This window comes from Doryrhamphus excisus, chromosome 9 (genome assembly GCF_030265055.1).
Source record: "Doryrhamphus excisus isolate RoL2022-K1 chromosome 9, RoL_Dexc_1.0, whole genome shotgun sequence".
In the NCBI taxonomy this organism is placed as follows: Eukaryota; Metazoa; Chordata; class Actinopteri; order Syngnathiformes; family Syngnathidae; genus Doryrhamphus; species Doryrhamphus excisus.
The window spans coordinates 2,913,855-2,932,156 of NC_080474.1; the positions used below are offsets into that span (position 1 = coordinate 2,913,855).

General features: G+C 42.9%; 2 protein-coding genes across 4 annotated transcripts; one reads left to right on the forward strand and one right to left on the reverse strand.

Annotated features, from left to right (window-relative positions):
- Positions 1-459: 459 nt before the first annotated feature.
- slc38a11 (solute carrier family 38 member 11) lies at positions 460-6,863 on the reverse strand. 2 transcript variants are annotated; one of them, XM_058081948.1, is made up of 12 exons: positions 6,812-6,863; positions 6,642-6,747; positions 6,142-6,216; positions 5,911-6,045; positions 4,808-4,873; positions 4,618-4,724; positions 4,471-4,550; positions 4,315-4,385; positions 1,855-2,016; positions 1,646-1,758; positions 1,392-1,523; positions 460-1,326 (listed from the first exon to the last, which is right to left on the reverse strand). In XM_058081948.1, exons 1-12 carry the CDS (start codon positions 6,821-6,823, stop codon positions 1,087-1,089), a joined length of 1,299 nt encoding a protein of 432 aa, XP_057937931.1. In that variant the 5' UTR covers positions 6,824-6,863; the 3' UTR covers positions 460-1,086. The 2 variants fall into 2 exon arrangements, with proteins under 2 accessions (XP_057937931.1, XP_057937930.1); XM_058081947.1 differs by having other exon boundaries at positions 1,646-2,016.
- A 3,090-nt stretch (positions 6,864-9,953) lies between these two features.
- On the forward strand, positions 9,954-17,553 carry grb14 (growth factor receptor-bound protein 14). Of its 2 annotated transcripts, none has more exons than XM_058081949.1 (13): positions 9,954-10,096; positions 12,164-12,320; positions 12,426-12,547; positions 12,619-12,693; positions 12,783-12,920; positions 13,347-13,457; positions 13,525-13,620; positions 14,077-14,139; positions 14,570-14,686; positions 14,782-14,851; positions 14,921-15,008; positions 16,625-16,718; positions 16,824-17,553. In XM_058081949.1, the coding sequence occupies exons 1-13, from the start codon at positions 10,007-10,009 to the stop codon at positions 16,968-16,970; spliced, it is 1,368 nt and encodes a 455-aa protein (XP_057937932.1). In that variant the 5' UTR covers positions 9,954-10,006; the 3' UTR covers positions 16,971-17,553. The 2 variants fall into 2 exon arrangements, with proteins under 2 accessions (XP_057937932.1, XP_057937933.1); XM_058081950.1 differs by having other exon boundaries at positions 14,933-15,008.
- The last annotated feature ends 749 nt before the right edge of the window (positions 17,554-18,302 follow it).

Below are 18,302 nucleotides of genomic sequence, written 5' to 3' on the forward strand. Positions count from 1 at the left end.
AAAATGATAGAAAACCCACACAAACAAGACTTTATTTTCTTCTTTCCTGGAATGACGGCGTTCATTTGTCAACAGTGACCTCGTGTGGCAGGATTTGGAAACACAACGTACACTCACCAACTAGAACATACGTAAGCTCCACGTGCCGACACATACTTCATAGTTAGAACATAAACACTGCATAGTGTATGATAGAAATGCACAATTTATTTTCCCCAAACTTTCTGCTTCTCTTCTACTTTATAAAATGTAGATGTAGATGTAGAACGTCACAGGCAGGAGCCCAAGTAACTCCTGACAGGGGAAAGACAAAACACAAAATATATGTATGTATATTTTATTATTATTTTGAAATTATTACAATTCATTACAAAAAATAGAAAAAATTATGAAAAAAATTTCAAAAAACTGGGTAAATATCTTTTAAATTTTTTGTTATATTAAAAATAAATCCCTGAATCTAAAAATACCCAAGGACCAGTAAAAAAAAAAAAAAAGAACAGTTGCTGCTGTGTTCATGTCAAAACAGAAGCTGTACTAACTCTTAACATTTCAAACTTTGAACCTATCAGAACATAGCTTCTGTTTCGCTATACTTCCTGGTACGGCACTCTATAAGCATCATGGGCACTCTAGTTCTTCTCATCACCCTTTGTTCTGATCGCCCCGTGAGTGAGATAGAGGTCGTAGTTGATTAACTTTTACTGTGATCATACTGTGAGCAAGATAGAGGTCGGAGTTGATGACCCTCTGTTCTGGTCGCCCCGTGAGTGAGATAGAAGTCGGAGTTGATGACGGTCACATATTTGTCAATTTTGACCACCTCAGGGTAAACAGGCTGAAGAGTCAATTGCGTTTTCTGCAGAAAGATTTTGCCCGATAAAAAGCATAAATGAATGAGTTTTGTAAAGGTTTTGATAAAAAAATAGCAAATTTGTGAGGTTGCAAATGCTCAACATCACAAATGCTTCCATGGCTTCCAAGGTGATAAGAATAGGAGTCAATCATGTAAACATTACATAGCGTATACGCTGCATTGCAATATGCTACAATAGGACATTATTATCCAGTAAGTAAGTCAATCAGTCATACAGGTGCTTGAGTAGCAGATACGTTGGCGTCTGCACAGTAGAACATCTCCACCCCGTGTGAACAGTCTTGGGGGTTAAGACCCGCCAGCGTCAAGCCAGTGACCATAACAAACACGCCCAAAAGGATAAAAATGGCGGCAATCAATCTATCGCTGTGATACCAGCGACCGGAGCACAGCTTCAGGTAGCATGCGGAGGGGAGGATGAAGATCAGAGGTGTGGCACTCACAACGCCCTGAGAAGGACACCAATCAGATTTGAAGGTTTGGTAGAAAACCAAGAGAAGAAGTCATGACTCACATTCAATGCCAGGACGATTCCCAGACAGTCGTAGGCCAGCGATACGGCCGTGCAAACCGCGACGATGACCACAGTCACACATACGTGCTCCACTGCTGACAGCGCCCGACCGCAGACAGCGTTGCTGATCACCTGACCACAGAAGAACATTCATTTCTCTTAACGTCGCATCTCATGCTTAGGGTTATCGTTCTGATACCAAGTCAACAGATGAATCATATCATAAAAAGTATTAAAAGGTGGAGATAACATACCTCTCTCGTAACAAAACACTCCAGTGGAAATGTTGTGATGATGCTGAGGCCAAAACAGAAGCGGCCAAAGGTTGCCAGGTCATCATCTCTGCAGTAGTTTTCAAATATGTCTCCTATGAAAAACCAATACCAGATCAGCGTGTGGCCTAAAGGTGCACAGACATCATGGGGAAGGGGGGGGGGGGGGGGGGGGGATGCCGGCCTTCTACCTTGTGTGTGTCCCGTAAAGGTGACGTAGCCTCCCAATGCAAAGGTGGCGCTGATGATGAGCGACGAGCCCACCGAGATGTGAGTCACCCGAGTCCAGCTGGCCAGTGTGGGCGGCTCCAGAGACTCGTAGATGAGAAAACTGTTGTGGTGACAGATGAAGGCTGGAGAAAAAAAAAACATGAATGAAAACAACGATGGGCGGCACGGCGGTCTAGTGGTTAGCGCGCAGACCTCACAGGGACGAGATCCTGACTTAAGTGGAGGAGTTGAAATACCTGGGGGTCCATCTAGGTTCCTATACCCTTACCTATGGTCATGAGCTTTCGGTACTGACAAAAAGGACAAGATAGCGGGTACAAGTGACGGAAATGGTGGCTGGGATCTCCCTCAGAGATAAGGTGAGAAGCACTGTCACCTGTTGCTCCTCCGCCATGAGAGGAACCACATGAGGTGGCACAGGACGCCTTCCTGCTTAGGCTGCCGCCTCTGCAACCCGACGACAGACAAGTGGTAGAAGATGAGTGGATGGACTAAATCAGCCAACATTATTGCTGGTCATCAGTGAGGTCTTTGGAGGTGTAGAAGTTTTATAATTCATGCATCATATTGCTGCTTTTCTGTCCTTCTTGTTGTTCAGCATGTGTCTTTCCTCAGGGCCACTGCTTGTCTTTATGATGAATAAAAGCATGATTGCCTCTCTTCTCTCTCTCTCTCTCTCTCTCTCTCTCTCTCTCTGAATGAAGATCTTTTTCTTCTTGAATCCCTTCCAGCAAACATCCTTGACTGCATGTTTCACCATCAATGCATTCTTTCATGAGCGCCGATGGGTCAAGTGGTGATTTAAGGAAATGATTATGAAAATAGTCTTGAATGAAATTGCTAACATGAATAGTTTGTTTTGTGCTGAAAGAGAAAAGGATTTCATCTTGTCTCGATTTGTACCTTGAGTTTGGTTAGCATTATACTGTTTAATTGAAAGATTGTAATGAATTTATACTGACCATTCGTCTATTTTCTATGCTCTGGATGCAGCCTGTCTTAGCTGGTTTTGGGTGAGAGGCAGGGCAGACCCTGGATGGGTCGTCAGTCAGCCAATTGCTGAATGAGTCACTGTGTTTTATTCCTCTTCATGAGGTGAAGAATGGCTCTGGGCATGTTTGATGCCAGTGTTTCCAGGAGGCTAATGGGAATGTTGCTGAAAATGGGTCTGCAACTTATGTTCATTTTGGTAAATCCATCCCCAAATCTTCTCAATTGGGAAGACGAAAATAGTGACATGATTCCTTATAAAGGAAGTAGTCCTTTGTCAAGTGTCGAAAAAACCAGCCAATACCACACAGACCAGGGCCTTCAGTCATGAGTTGCCATTTGACGCCCTTCTCAAGTACTTTTCTACCCCAAAAATTCAATGTGTCAAAACCGTAGGAGACTCGTAATTGGCTCTGATTGACATTTCTCCAGGCTGAACCAAGAAGATACGATAATAACCCCGGTTAGCATCCGCTACACGTGCACATCCGCTGCACTTAAAAACTGGTCGAACGAAGAAAGATTCCTACTTTTAAAAGTTGATAAGATGTTTTAAAGTCATGTTTTGTGGTTCTGGACTATTTTTCATTCAGTGAGTGAGGGGGTAAAAATGGCTGGTTGCCGACCCCTGGATATATGGGATAGGAAGTGTTGATATAATAATAATGCACTTCAGTCAATAAGGAACGCTAAAAGCTATACAAGCTACATTTATTGACTTTTTACTTTTTGCTTACTTCTCGTTCTCATACATGGCGTATCGAGTGAACTGTGTGTCTGGTGACACCCCCAATATAGCGTACATTAGAGGTCTACACGACTGTCCTTTTCTTTGGCCGCCCCGCCCCACAGCCGTGGTGAGATTTGAGTGGCCAACAAGCGCAAAAATTAAATGACCTCTTTTCAGCTCAAGATAATATAAATTGTGTGAAAAAGATGATATAAGGAAGGATTATGGACAATATAGGTGACCTTCCAAGAAACAAATGAGGCTATCAATATTAAAGATCATTTTTACAATTCCAGAAGGTGCACCTCAAGTGTCTTCTGCAGCAGTGGCTTGTGCAAAAGTTCTGTTGAATGTTATATTTAATGGTGAAATGTTAAGACATTCAGTGATTTTTATTATCTACACAAATTTATAAACCATAATTCAATGCACTAAGACATTTGGGAAGAACTATCGCGGAAAGCAAAAAGTCTGGAGTTTTCCATAGCCGTGGCCACAGCCATGGCCATGTTCTTGAGATTTCTTCAGCCCGCCCCACCCCGTTAGCCGAGGAGTCCGGCCAGCCGTGGGGCCAGCCGCTCCGTGTAGACCTCTACCGTACATCTCATACGTGGCGTATCTAGTGAACTTCACGTCTGGTACCCCGATGTACAATATATATGGAGATGAATGGAAGCAGCATGAGGTGTGGTCAACTCACCAGAAGACATGACACCAACGGCCTGGATGGCGTTCCATTTAGCAAACATCCAAGCATCCTGCGTCGGGGGGCTGTAAGCAAGCACAGATACTGGTATCGATCCTATTATCGATCTTATTACAACCACTTTCATATGACAACTGATGACTTTCGTACATTTGCGGTGCCAAGGTGGCCGCCCTGGCGATGACGATGAGGAGGATGACGACCGTCAGCAGCATGGACAGGAAGGACGCCTGCCAACATACGCACGGTTTACAAGACGCACGTTCCAAGCTGATGTTGCACAATCAAAGCGCTCACTTTGCCGAGCTTGTTGATACGTCGGTAGAGCGAGAGCGGCAGCGTGCAGAGCAGCGTGCTTGCCAGGATGACAAAGTGGCGGTTGGCCAGGAGGTGCTGTGGACCGACTGCAACAAAACAGGAAGCAACGGTGGTACTGTATGCGGCGTGCGTGGCGGTGGCGGTGTGACAGCATACCGTACCAGCATACCTCCAGGGATTCTCTGAAATACTTTGGTGAGCGTGTCAGCGGTGGTGATGTTGTAACTGATCATCGCTGAGGACGAAACGCAAAGCAAAGTAAAAAAAAAGTAAATCGTGTCATGAAAGGAAACCTGCATTGACAGCCCGGGGGTGAAACAAAATACAGTAAACCTCAGATATATCGGACTCGGATATATCGGAAATTCGCTCACAACGGACAGATAAAAAAGAACCGATTTTTCTGTAATGCATTTCCAATAAAAATTCATTGCATATATCGGGGGCGGCACGGCGGTCTAGTGGTTAGCGCGCAGACCTCACAGCTAGGAGACCAGGGTTCAATCCCCACCCTCGGCCATCTCTGTGTGGAGTTTGCATGTTCTCCCCGTGCATGCGTGGGTTTTCTCCGGGTACTCCGGTTTCCTCCCACATTCCAAAAACATGCTAGGTTAATTGCCGACTCCAAATTGTCCGTAGGTACGAATGTGAGTGTGAATGGTTGTTTGTCTATATGTGCCCTGTGACCTGGCGACCAGTCCAGGGTGTACCCCGCCTCTCGCCCGAAGACAGCTGGGATAGGCTCCAGCACCCACCGCGACCCTTGTGAGGAAAAGCGGCAAAAAATGAATGAATGAATGAATGCATATATCAGATTTTTTATAACGGATTTCGCCTATTCCGGACAAAATCTCCAGTCCCGTTCCAATGCATTTCCATTAAATTTCCCTCGCATATATCGGATGGCCGCATCGTGGCGCTCCGATTCGCCGAATCGTGACAGGCCGCTATACGACGTCAATTGCAGCATTTGCAGCGTTGCCTGCGCGTCCAGGTACATTGGAAACATAGTCAAGGAAGTGCCTTTTTATAACAGATAAAATCTGATTTACGCATATACCGGATATACATAAATCCGATATATGCGTAAAACGGACATTTTCCGGTATACGCATATAACGGATTTCACTTATATCGGACAAAACCAGTGGGAACAATTGAATCCGATATATCCGAGGTTTACTGTATTCAAAAGGTATTCGGCAAGTCAATCAAGCACCCAAAATGACATGAATGAGTCCAGGAAGGACGTGTCATCTTTCGACCACTCACCAATGAAGGGATACAGGAACTGCAGCGCCGATAAAAGCACAAATCCTGGAAAACCAAAGGCGCTTTGCACCAAACCCTGGTAGCTGTTGGCTCCCGACACATGACCTCCTCGAATCAGCAGGATGATGGTGTAGTCTGACATCACAATACACAGCATGGTATTAACCAGAAACACATCATAGCGGTGGACTTGGGCCCCCCCACAACCGACGAAGGAAGAAGTTACGGTACCTGTGATGAAAGCAATCAGGATCAAAAGCAAAAATCCAAAGGGAAGTCCTGCTTGGTTGAATGCGTACGGCAAACCTGCTCATGACAAACACCATTAATGGCAGCCATAAGAGTAAATGTTCTGCTAGGAATTCCACCACACAAACACTGGAGTTGCATATCACGCCTGGAGGGATGGGGGTTGGTTGGTTGGTTGGTTGCGTGACCCAGCATTGAGGTGGGGGGGTGTTGTGAGGGTTAAAGGGGGTGAAACAGGCGCTGGTCATATGATCATCTAACTTCCCCCGCTTGCACGGCGCACTGGCATGTTTTGGTATGAAAGACGCTACTTTTGCACAGAACAATCATCATCATGCATGCATAAAAACATAACAACACGTGCATAAGTATGTTATGGTACTAAGATGATAAAACAATCATCATGCTAATAACAACACAGGCATGATGCTTATCATGCAGTCAGCACTTTCATTTCATTGCACAAATCCAAACACCCTTACCTATCACACCGGATCCGATGATGGAGTTGACAAAATTAAAGCACGCAGATATGGTGGAATATCTCCCACCTTTTGCTGAAGGAATTAAACTTCCCGCTTCGCTCAACTGCAAAGCAAGAAAGCATCAGGTGACTGACAAAAAAAAACAATGCAAGACACGTGCGGCTTACCTGCTGATCCATCGGAGCACCTGCTGGTCCTTGCCAGTCCCTGATGATCCTGATCTCAGGACCTAGAGTGCGTAAATGTCAAAGCCATGCTGAAAAATCTCCTTTTAAGACATCAGACACTTTTACAAAACATCGCAACGGCGCCCCCCGCAGGTTGTGAGTGGAACCACACAGAGTTTGACCTCCTTAAGTTTCAGTTCCTGAACGTTGGCTGTTGTGGATTTGGCATGATGGCTGAAGTGCTGTAAAGTCAGCAAGCACGTGCTGGATCAATGCAACCATTAATAAGACAAAAGGCCAAGTGTTCTCCACTCAGGCCATGCTTATGACAGGATCAGCTCTCCTTCTCGTGTAAGAATGGAACAAAAGACCTCATAGGTCAACAACATCCTCGGTTAGCGACACAGACGCCTGGCAGGTGCACAAGACTTTATTGTTTTATTGAGAGCTACTAAATATTATCCACAGAAAACCTGTTTACCGCCTTTTAAATATCCCTTTTAACATTATTAGAGCCCTCTAGACATGAAATAACACCCCTATAGTCACATTTACGCTCCTATTACCCAATATAGTAGACATAACAAGAGACAATAAGACATAGAAAACCTGTGTATTACCTTTTAAATCTGATTCTTAACCTTAGAGCCCCCTAGACATGAAATAACACCCCTATAGTTACCTTTGCACCCCTATTACCCAATATAGTAGACACAATAAGGGACAATAAGACATAGAGAACCTGTGTATTACCTTTTAAATATCCATTTTAACATTATTAGAGCCGCCCTCTAGACATGAAATAACACCCCTATAGTCACATTTACACTCCTATAACCCAATATAGTAGTAGACACAATAAAAGACAATAAGACATAGAGAACCTGTGTATTACCTTTTAAATCTGATTCTTAACCTTAGAGCCCTCTAGACATGAAATAACACCCCTATAGTCACATTTACACTCCTATTACCCAATATAGTAGACATAATAAGAGACAATAAGACATAGAGAACCTCTGCATTACCTTTAAATCTGACTCTTAACATTAGAGCCCTCTAAACATGAAATAACACCCCTATAGTCACCTTTACGGCCCTTTGATCCAATATAGGAGACATAATAAGAGATAATAAGACATAGAGAACCTGTGTATTACCTTTTAAAATCTGATTCTTAACCTTAGAGCCCTCTAGACATGAAATAACACCCCTATAGTCACGTTTATACTCCTATTACCCAATATAGTAGACATAATAAGAGACAATAAGACATAGAGAATCTGTGTATTACCTTTTAAATCTGATTCTTAACCTTAGAGCCTTCTAAACATGAAATAACACCCCTATAGTCACATTTACGGCCCTTTGATCCAATATAGGAGACATAATAAGAGACAATAAGACACATTAGACATAGAAAACCTGCTCATAAATTTCTAAATACATTTGTTTAACATTAGAGACCTCTATACATTAAATAACACCCCTACAGCCACATTTATGCTACTTTTACCCAATATAGTGGACATACTAAAAGAAAATAAGACATATAAAAGCTGTTTCATGTGGTTCTGAAAGTGATATAGGGCGCTAAAAGTTCCAGCCATCAAGTCTGGTGCTTGTGTGTCTCGGCCAACATTACAGTAAAAAAAACGCATTTCAATGTGCATATTTGGAGTCACAGAAGGCGGCATTCAACCATAAAACAGCTTGTGATGGTGTGATGAGTGAAGCCAGCAGTGATGGAGGTCCAGTGGCTGTGTGTAGCGATGCTGATGGATGACAGGGATGCTGCTTTGAGTTGAAGGACTACATCTAAATCAACAATCCGCTTGAGTTCAAGTCAATAAATCTAATTCTCCTGCACTGTTGAGTCGGACAGCTGAAATTGTAGTTGGAGTTGGGCTATTTTTATTCCGCTATCTTTAGTCCTTCCATCCATCCAGGGACATCGTCTACAGCGTATCACTCCATGTCCTCCATCACCTATCCTACACAACTATACAGTACCGCAGAGTACTATACAGAGTACTACAGAGTAGAAGGACAGGGTTCTTGCTTGGATCAGAGCCGGTCAAGGACAAGCAGTCTGGATGTGCTTGTGTTTTGGGAGAAGTGGAGACGGTCTTATCATCTTGGCTCCTTCATTCCCTTTCAGTGGAGCTGCCTGATAAGTGGCACCGCCTGCACGTCTTTATGTACATTTATGAGGAAAAAAAGTCCAAAATTTACTAGAATCAAGTCTTACATTTACAAGAAATCAAACTGTACATTCATAAAGAATAAGGTTTATGAGAAAAATATCATAATTTATGAGAATATGTTGTCAGTATACAAAAATACAAAAAATACTGAAAAGTATTATATAAATAAAATAGCGCGCAGACCTCACAGCTAGGAGACCAGGGTTCAATTCCACCCTCGGCCATCTCTGTGTGGAGTTTGCATGTTCTCCCCGTGCATGCGTGGGTTTTCTCCGGGTACTCCGGTTTCCTCCCACATTCCAAAAACATGCTAGGTTAATTGGCCACTCCAAATTGTCCATAGGTATGAATGTGAGTGTGAATGGTTGTTTGTCTATATGTGCCCTGTGATTGGCTGGCCATCAATCCAGGGTGTACCCCGCCTCTCGCCCGAAGACCGCTGGGATAGGCTCCAGCACCCCCCGCGACCCTCGTGAGGAAAAGCGGTAGAAAATGAATGAATGAATTAATAAATAAATAAACATTAATTGATAAATATATATAGAAATGTGTATTGTGTTATTATTATTTTGTTATACATACATTTAATTTCACATTCACTGTGTTATTTTTGCAAAGGCAGAATCTCTGATTATATACAGTATGTGTACTTTATTACTATGATACGCCTGACTGAGGGTACTGATCAGCGCAGCATTGATGAGCTATGACAACCCAGAGCTGATTGAGGTTTGTTGACATGAATTGTGTTGCCCTGGATGGCCTTGCATGTAGAAGTAAAAAAAAAAAAAAAAACATGTTTGCAGCAAGAGCAGCCCTTCTAAAAGCTTTTACTTTTCCAAGGACAAAGGAGGAGTTTGTGTGTTGGGGAGGAAACAAGATGCGCTTTCTCACAAGATTGGACTGCCATGCATTTCATGCAGCATGGGATCAGTCAGCAAGTACTTGTTCCTTGGAGTACTAGTACTAGCATCCTGAGCATGTTTACATGTTGTGTGGGACCGAAGTCTGCAGCATGAACTTTCGCGCAAGAAGAGCAACCTTGCCAGCCATCACTCCTCTTTGTCTGCACAAGCGGGTAGGAATCCCAAATCTGCTATTTTGTTTCATTTTTTTTTTACCTCACACTCATCAAGTATAATATTCCTATCAATATGAGTATGACACTGGCTGGCATATTTCACGTGCATTGTTTTATAGCTCAGGGTATAAACAACAGGAAGCTATGATAAACTGCATATTTGCATCCATCAACATTTCTAAATCAACTTACAGTTGACATCAAGCTAAATGATGACTGAAAATGAAGGATTGTGTTCAAAGACACCACGTAACTTAAGCTGAGCTGATGTGTATGAGCGTAGTTGGGATTTCCGGGCATACGTCAATGCAGCAAATTGTACTTCCGCCGTCAGAGTTACGTTAGTCAGCGATCAGAATAGTTATTAAAAGTTATTAAAGAGCTGCAGACTCAGGTTCTGTTTCTGAAAATGTGTTTGCCTCACGCTACATGGTATTATACAGTACGTGTACTATGATAATGTAAAGTACATAGAAGAATATTAAGTACATTGTAGTATATGATATGATACAAAAAGTGTACTATGATAATGTACAGTACATAGAAGAATATGAAGTACATTGTGTTATATGATATAATACATAAAGTGTACTATCATAATGTACAGTACATAGAAGAATATGAAGTACATTGTGTTATATGATATGATAAAGTACGTGTACAATGATAATGTACAGTACATGGAAGAATATGAAGTACATTGTGATATATGATATGATACAGTAAGTGTACTATGATAATGTACAGTACATAGGAGAATATGAAGTACATTGTGTTATATGATATGTTACAGTAAGTGTACTATGATCATGTACAGTACATAGGAGAATATGAAGTACATTGTGTTATATGATATGGCACATAAAGTGTACTATGATAATGTACAATACATAGGAGAATATGAAGTACATTGTATTATATGATATGATACAGTAAGTGTACTACGATAATGTATGGTACATAGAAGAAGGTTCATTGCTTTACTCTATTGCTGTAAAATGATATATATATGTATATGTACATATATGTATTTCCTTAATATTATTACTTTAATATTATTACTATTTACTATTATAACTTTATTCTCAGATTATTTTGGAGCATTCTCAACAAATGACTTCTCATTTCTTCCATTTTTTGTGTATATTTTCCTGTTGAATTGTATTTTGACAATGTGCCGAGGGCCAATAGCCACCATGGCCCCCAGATTGCACTTTGGACACCCCTGATAGATAGGATATCTGGCAGTAAAAGAAATATTTAGGTTAGTGTATTTGTCTAGACAAAATACAGTGCTATATTTTGATATTATTATTGCCATTTTTTGGCACCCTGCCCAATAACAACAGGAAGTGATGTACTTCCTAATCCATCTTGTGCTGTGCACGTTTGGGCGAGTAATTCCTGTGCATGTCAGACCTGGGATGTATTTTATGGACCAGAAAAGGGTAGTTTGCTTTGTCGGCGTCTTTGTGAAAGTCTTGTGTGCGGCGACACAAAGCTGGAGGCCACCCCACCCCCCACCCCCACCCCCAGATAGCGGCAGCTGGGGGTTGGGGGGCGGGTTCAAGGTTAAAGCAGGCGCGTCTAATTGGCCGCTCCGTCCCATCCTTGAGATTAGTTCAACGGGGGGGTTCAGCTGTGAGGTTGACGCTGTTTGTCCCGCCGCCTAACATGCAACACCATGAGCACTCACGCCGCCATCATTTCATACAAAAGGCTTTTTTTTTTATATAAACAGAGGTATTAATTTCACCAATTATGTTTTTACATCATCAATCAATACAATGGCGGCAACTGCAAAGGAGCAACATTTACTTTAATTTCTGTTCCATCATATTCTCATGTATCACAATCATCTCATCTACGCATCATAACATCATATCCTGCATAATAATGTAATATTAATTGTAATGTGTAATATTAATATTGTTGTATGGTAGGCGTGCATGATAATTATCGTGGATGTATCATTCTATCACTAGTGGAGTGTGTGAAAAAGAGCGGAAACAATCATGTTGTATTCATTTTGCTGAAGTGTACTTTATGTTTTTGTGTTTGCAGGTGATTAAAATTTATCATGAAGATAACTCCAGCAGAGCGGTGGAGGTGCCCAGCGACATTGTCGCCCGAGATATTTGTCAGCTGTTTGCCTCCAAGAGTCTCTGCATGGATGAACAATGCCTGACCCTCTACGAGCACCTCACCCCCCTGGGCATGGGTACCCTTGCATGAGCTTCACACTTTCACTTTCATACAAAGCCTTCTATCAATATATCAATACATATCTGATCAGTATACGCATTCATGTTGATGTGCTGAGCAGAGCGGATCATTGAGGACCATGAATCCATCATGGAGGTGACATCCTGCTGGGGGATGAACGCAGACAATCGGCTGCATTTCAGGAGGAATTACTCCAAATACGAGTTCTTCAGGAATCCTCTGGTGAGTTTTTACGAATGCGTGATCCTCAGATTGTATGTGCCGTACAATAAGAATATGACCAAACATGGTAGGACTTCTTCCCTGACCACATGGTGTCCATACCTGCTGAAAGCAACAGAGCGATGGATCACTCTCAGCTTGTTCAGGTAGCAAATCATCAATCATCATCATCATCATGTCTTCCAACTTATCCAAGCGTGACGACATACTGTATATCTCCACACGACCGACGCAGATGTTTGTCAGCTCCAGCACCTGCCCGGAGATCCATGGACACCTCCACAGTAAAGACGTAAGCAGGAAGTCCTGGAAGAAGTTCTACTTCATCCTGCGGCGATCGGGGCTTTACGTCTCCAATAAAGGGACTTCCAAGGTCAGTCACATATTGTATTGTATTCTGGGGCGGCACGGTGGACAAGTGGTTATTGCGCAGACCTCACAGCTAGGAGACCAGGGTTCAATTCCACCCTCGGCCATCTCTGTGTGGAGTTTGCATGTTCTCCCTGTGCATGCATGGGTTCTCTGTAGTAATTGTCCATAGTTATGAATGTGAGTGTGAATGGTTGTTTGTCTATATGTGCCCTGTGATTGGCTGGGTGTACCCCGCCTCTCGCCCAATGACAGCTGGGATAGGCTCCAGCAACCCCTGCGACCCTCGTGAGGAAAAAAACGGTAGAAAATGAATGAATGAATTTAAATTAATTCTGAGTTAACTATGGACCAAACATGCGATTAATCGCGATCAAATATTTTAATTGATTGACAGCCCTAATAGACTAGTATATACAATATATGACAGGAGCCGTGGCATCTGCAGTTGATCGCTGACTTCAGCGAATGCAACATCTTCACCATCTTCACCGCCAAGAAGCTTCACGGAGCTCCAACTGACTTCGGCTTCTGCTTGAAGGTACTTCAAGGAGACCACTTTAGCGTTGCTGCATTGAAAATGACTCTTTTGTTTGTGTCCTTTGTAGTCCATGACATGCGGTTCATCGCGGGACATGAAAGTCCTGTGTGCAGATGATGAACAAAGCAGAACGTGTTGGATCACGGCCATGCGCTTGTTTAAGGTATCAGGTTTTTTTCGATAGTCCATGCGTCATTAAACATGTTGGATCACGGCCGTGCACTTTTTTTAAGGTATCAGGTTTTTTTCGATAGTCCATGCGTCATTAAATATGTTGGATTACGGCAGTGCGCTTGCTTAAGGTGGCTGGTTTTTATAACAGTACATGCGCCATTAAACGATACTGTGCATCATTCTAGTATGTTTTTGTAGCAGAAATAACTTTACAGCAACAATCTGAGTGAATGTTTCCCTTCAGTCCCAGCACAGGGCCTATGTTTGTGCTATTTAAAACATTTTGTTGACGATTTGACCCCTGGAATGGCTCATCTTTCATCTTCTTCCTGCTTGCTTGTGCTTTGTACTATTCTTTGTACTATTCTACTATTCTTGTTCTATTTCTATCATATATGTTCCATTATAATACAAGCGTTGAAGAGCGTTGTTGTTTTTCTTCCAGTATGGGATCCAACTGTACCACAACTTTCTGCTGCCACCTCAAAAACAAAAACCTTCCCCCATGGTACGCACGCTTCTCTACTTCCTGACCTTGTCATTGTAACATTCCTGTCACTGCAATTGTGTAAAGTATTTTTCCTGAAGTACAAATAACAAAGCTTCAAAGCCAGTATTTTTTAAGCAGGAAGCTAAATAGCCAGCCCACCAGATTTGTGCTGGAAAACACTTTTCGTGAGAGAATTGCATGCATGCCACCATCACTTTTGATGCACTTGCACTCCACTCCTGTAGGGGGAGCACTCGTGCACAAACACAGAACACACAGAAAACAGCAAGTGATGCAACAATCTGTGTATTTCTTTCAGCACAAATGTTTTGTGCACACTTGTGTCCCAAATGTGTGTAAAGTGAAAGTGAAAGTGAAAGTGAAAGTGAAAGTGAAAGTGAAAGTGAAAGTGAAAGTGAAAGTGAGGTTTCCATGTGTTCCGCCCCAGAGGAGCATCTCTGAGAACTCGCTGGTGGCCATGGACTTCTCGGGCCAAGGGAGTCGTGTGATTGAGAACCCGTGTGAGGTTCTGTCCGTGGCTGTGGAGGAAGGCCTGGCATGGCGGGTGAGGCGCACAACCTTTACTCTTTAAGAGTCATATTTCCATGGAAAAGAAAAGCACCTGGAATTCTGTTATTTTTTATTTTTTATTTTTTTCAGAGGAAAAGCTGGCAACGTCTGAGCGCACACGGAAGCCCGTCTGCATCCCACACCTTTCTCGCCACTCCAGGTTGCACTTTGTAATTATTCACATGAATAATCACGTTCATAACAAACAGTGACTCAATACTGCAATCAGCTGTCCATCTAGCTCAGCCGTGGTTCTATGGAAAACTGTCACGGGATGAAGCCCAGCGTCTCATCGCTCAGCAGGGTCCTGTTGACGGGTAGGATGCTCACTCTCACATGGGGATGGGGGGGTGGGTACCATACCATATTATCGGTGCCATATCGCTCTTGAGAAGCAGAAGGAAAAAAAACTTATTGTGCATGTCTAGTAAAAGAACAGTAATATGAAATGTAATGGCAATATTATGGGATGTAATGGTAGCTACTTTTTATGATAGTCCCCTTCGACAAGTCTTCAACTCTTCGCCTGCATCCCGGGGTAGGGCCGGGGTATTGAGTCCAAATGGGCCATATTCCATTCCTCCATTGCTGAGGCAGCTGATCGGACCTGCGGCCACAAGGCGGGCAGTGCCAGTCCCAGGACCCAAACCCAATGGTGGACACCAGAGGTCAGGGCTGCTGCCAAGCTGAAGAAAGAGTCCTATTGTGCATGGATGGCTTATGAATCCATGCTCCTGATGGCCCCTTAATGCAGCTGAGGGCCAGCGGAATTCAGCGTGAATTCGGTGAGGCCATGGAGCATGACTTTCGGTTGGCCTCGAAGAGGTTCTGGCAAACCATCCGATTCCTCAGAAAGAGGAAGCAATGCGCGTTCCACACTGTTTACAGTTTGGACATACCTTCCACAGAGGAAGCAGAGTCAGTGGACACGTATGCAGACAGGTCAAATGATCCTCAGTGGCAAGGCTCGAGGGGGTGAACGAGTTTTACCCTGAATTCCTCAAGGCTCTGGATGTTGAGGGACCGTCTTGGGTGACTGTCTTGGGAACAGTACCTTTGAATTGGCAGACGGGGGTGGTGGTTCCCCAGGAGTGTGTGTTCCAACTATTGGGGGTCCACACTCCTCAGCCTCCCTGGGAAAGTCTATTTCAGTTTGCCCAACCAGTCTACATGTAAGTTTTCATAGACAGAATTTTTAGATGGTGGTCTGGTTCTGGGGTTTTAGGATCTCATCTCTACGTTTACAGGTTTGCATCTGAGTGTGAAGCTCCTGGGATGAGACTCAGCACCTCCAAATCAGAGGCAGTGGTTCTCAGTCGGAAAAGGGTGGAGTGATCCCACCGGGTTGGTCATGAGGTCCTGCCCCAAGTGGAGGAGTTCTAGTATCTTGGTGTCTTGTTGACGAGCGTGAGATCGACAGGTGTTCCCACCCTTAGAGCGGTCATGAGCTTTGGGTCGTGACCAGGAAGGAGATTGTGGATACAAGCTGCCGAAATGAGTTTCCTCAGTAGGACCCACCTTAAGAGATCGTGGGAGGATCTCAGTGATCCGGGAGTGGCTCAGAGTAGAGCTGAGGAGCCATTTGAGGTGGCTCACTCAGACCCCTCCCTGGTGAGGTGTTCCGGGCATGCCCTGCAAGGGAAAAGTCCCTGAGGCAGACCTTGGAATTGCTGGCGGGATTATGTCTCACAGCTGGCCTGGGAACGATTTGGTGTCTTCCCAGTGGAGCTGGAGGAGGTGGCCGGGGACAGGAAGTGTGGGCTTCCCGACTGAGACTGCTGCCCCCACGACCTGGACCCGGATAAGCGGGTGGATGCGTCATTAAACATGCAAGCGTACTTAATGCATCTGTGTATCATCATTTAAAATACAGGTGTTTTTTGGGTATTCTGATAAAAATGCATGATCTAAAGAAATATAATTTTGTTTTCAGATTATTTCTGGTGAGGGAAAGTCAAAGCAAACCCAATTCGTTTGTGCTGTCACTCTGCCACACACACAAAGCCAAACACTTCCAAATCGTACCCGTGAGTACTGCCAACACGCTCCTTCACCTTGCACTTTTCAGATCAATCAATCAAAACGATCCCGTTTGACATGTTTTTGTTGTTCATCCTTGCATGACCTTGCAGGTGGAAGATGGAGGTGTCTTCTTCTACAGCCTTGATGATGCTCAGACGCGCTTTGCAGACTTGACCCAACTGGTGGACTTTTATCAGCTAAACCGTGGTGTGCTGCCCTGCACGCTCAAACAGCACTGCACCAGGACCACCCTGTGAGGACCACCATGTGAGGACCGCCAGGACCACCCTGTGACCCTGACGGGCCCACAATAACGTTCTTGTAGTTTCTGGACCATCTTCTTATATTATCAAATGAATGCCATGGTTTTTCTACTTCCAGCCATCGTTTGTGAACGTATGAGCGACAAATGACGAAGTTTATTTGTCATGCTAATGTTGGATTTGTTACCACAGGTTAGCAACAAAGTAAGAATTCATTATCCTAATGAATACAGAGCGTAAACCTTCTATCTTGAACACAGATCATTGACATTATTTGGAAATCTAACAAAATACGACATCTGAAAATGTCACCAAAATGTCGGTTTTAGCATTTTTAAATATGATGATGATGAAAGAATGATGGCTAAACGGCTTAAAAGTCAACAAAACATATGTCAGCATTTGAAAACTATTAAAAAGGAAACATCAGCCATGGATGACAGATAAGAAATATAAATAATACCAATATAGAATATAATTTCACACACCGTAAATAATCTATACAGCATATATTTGTATAATTATACAAATATAGCCATGAATGATAGATGAGAAATATAAATAATACCAATATAGAATACAATTTCTCACACCACAAATAATCTATACAGCATATATTTGCTATAATAATAATTATATTATTATTGTTCATTATTATCATATTTATAATAATATAAAATAATAATATAATGATTATTATAATTATAATAATTATTAATAATAATAATTATTATTATATAATATAAAATAATAATAATTATTATTATTATTACACCGTATACGGCATTATAGGAACATATCGTGTCCATATTGCATGTCCAGTTAACGCACGGCGCCATTCCACAGTCAGGCCGCTAGATGGCAGTAAAAGCACGCCGTTGGCTGCCTTCCAGTGTGGCGTTCTGACATTTCCATTGAACGATAACAATGACATGCATCGTAATCAAATGACAAGAACGTCATAATAATGGCTTGCAGTCATGAGGAGAGACTGATGTCTGTCAAGCACGTGGTATACCTTATGAGCCACAGCATTAGGTACACCTGATGTGTTCTTCACCTGATTTAACCCTACGAGGCCTTTCTCCAATGATGTTTTTTTACAGTTATTAATGACTCATCCTTTCACTTGTGTGTGAGGAGTAAAAAAAAAAAAGCAAAACGTCTTGTCTGGAAGCGTCCGTGTGTTCAACATTAAGCTCCTTTGTTGTGCTAGAAACGCCTCTCCTTCACTTCAATAGCACCTTTTGAAAGCCAGCTCGCATCCAGAGGAGACAAAGTCTTCAATGCACCCCTGCTTCTTAGGTCTTGTGCTAAATGTTGTTT

Excerpts from the sequence above, each read along its gene's own strand:
- slc38a11 (XM_058081947.1), bottom strand. Across the intron at positions 4,551-4,617 it reads GTATCAACAAGCTCGGCAAA|GCGTCCTTCCTGTCCATGCT; the intron begins GTGAGCGCTTTG and ends GTATGTTGGCAG. Across the intron at positions 1,327-1,391 it reads GAATCGTCCTGGCATTGAAT|GGCGTTGTGAGTGCCACACC; the intron begins GTGAGTCATGAC and ends TGTCCTTCTCAG.
- grb14 (XM_058081949.1), top strand. The coding sequence starts at position 10,007 with ATGTTGTGTGGGACCGAAGTCTGCAGCATGAACTTTCGCGCAAGAAGA. Across the intron at positions 10,097-12,163 it reads CTCTTTGTCTGCACAAGCGG|GTGATTAAAATTTATCATGA; the intron begins GTAGGAATCCCA and ends TTGTGTTTGCAG. Across the intron at positions 15,009-16,624 it reads CAGCAGGGTCCTGTTGACGG|ATTATTTCTGGTGAGGGAAA; the intron begins GTAGGATGCTCA and ends TTTTGTTTTCAG.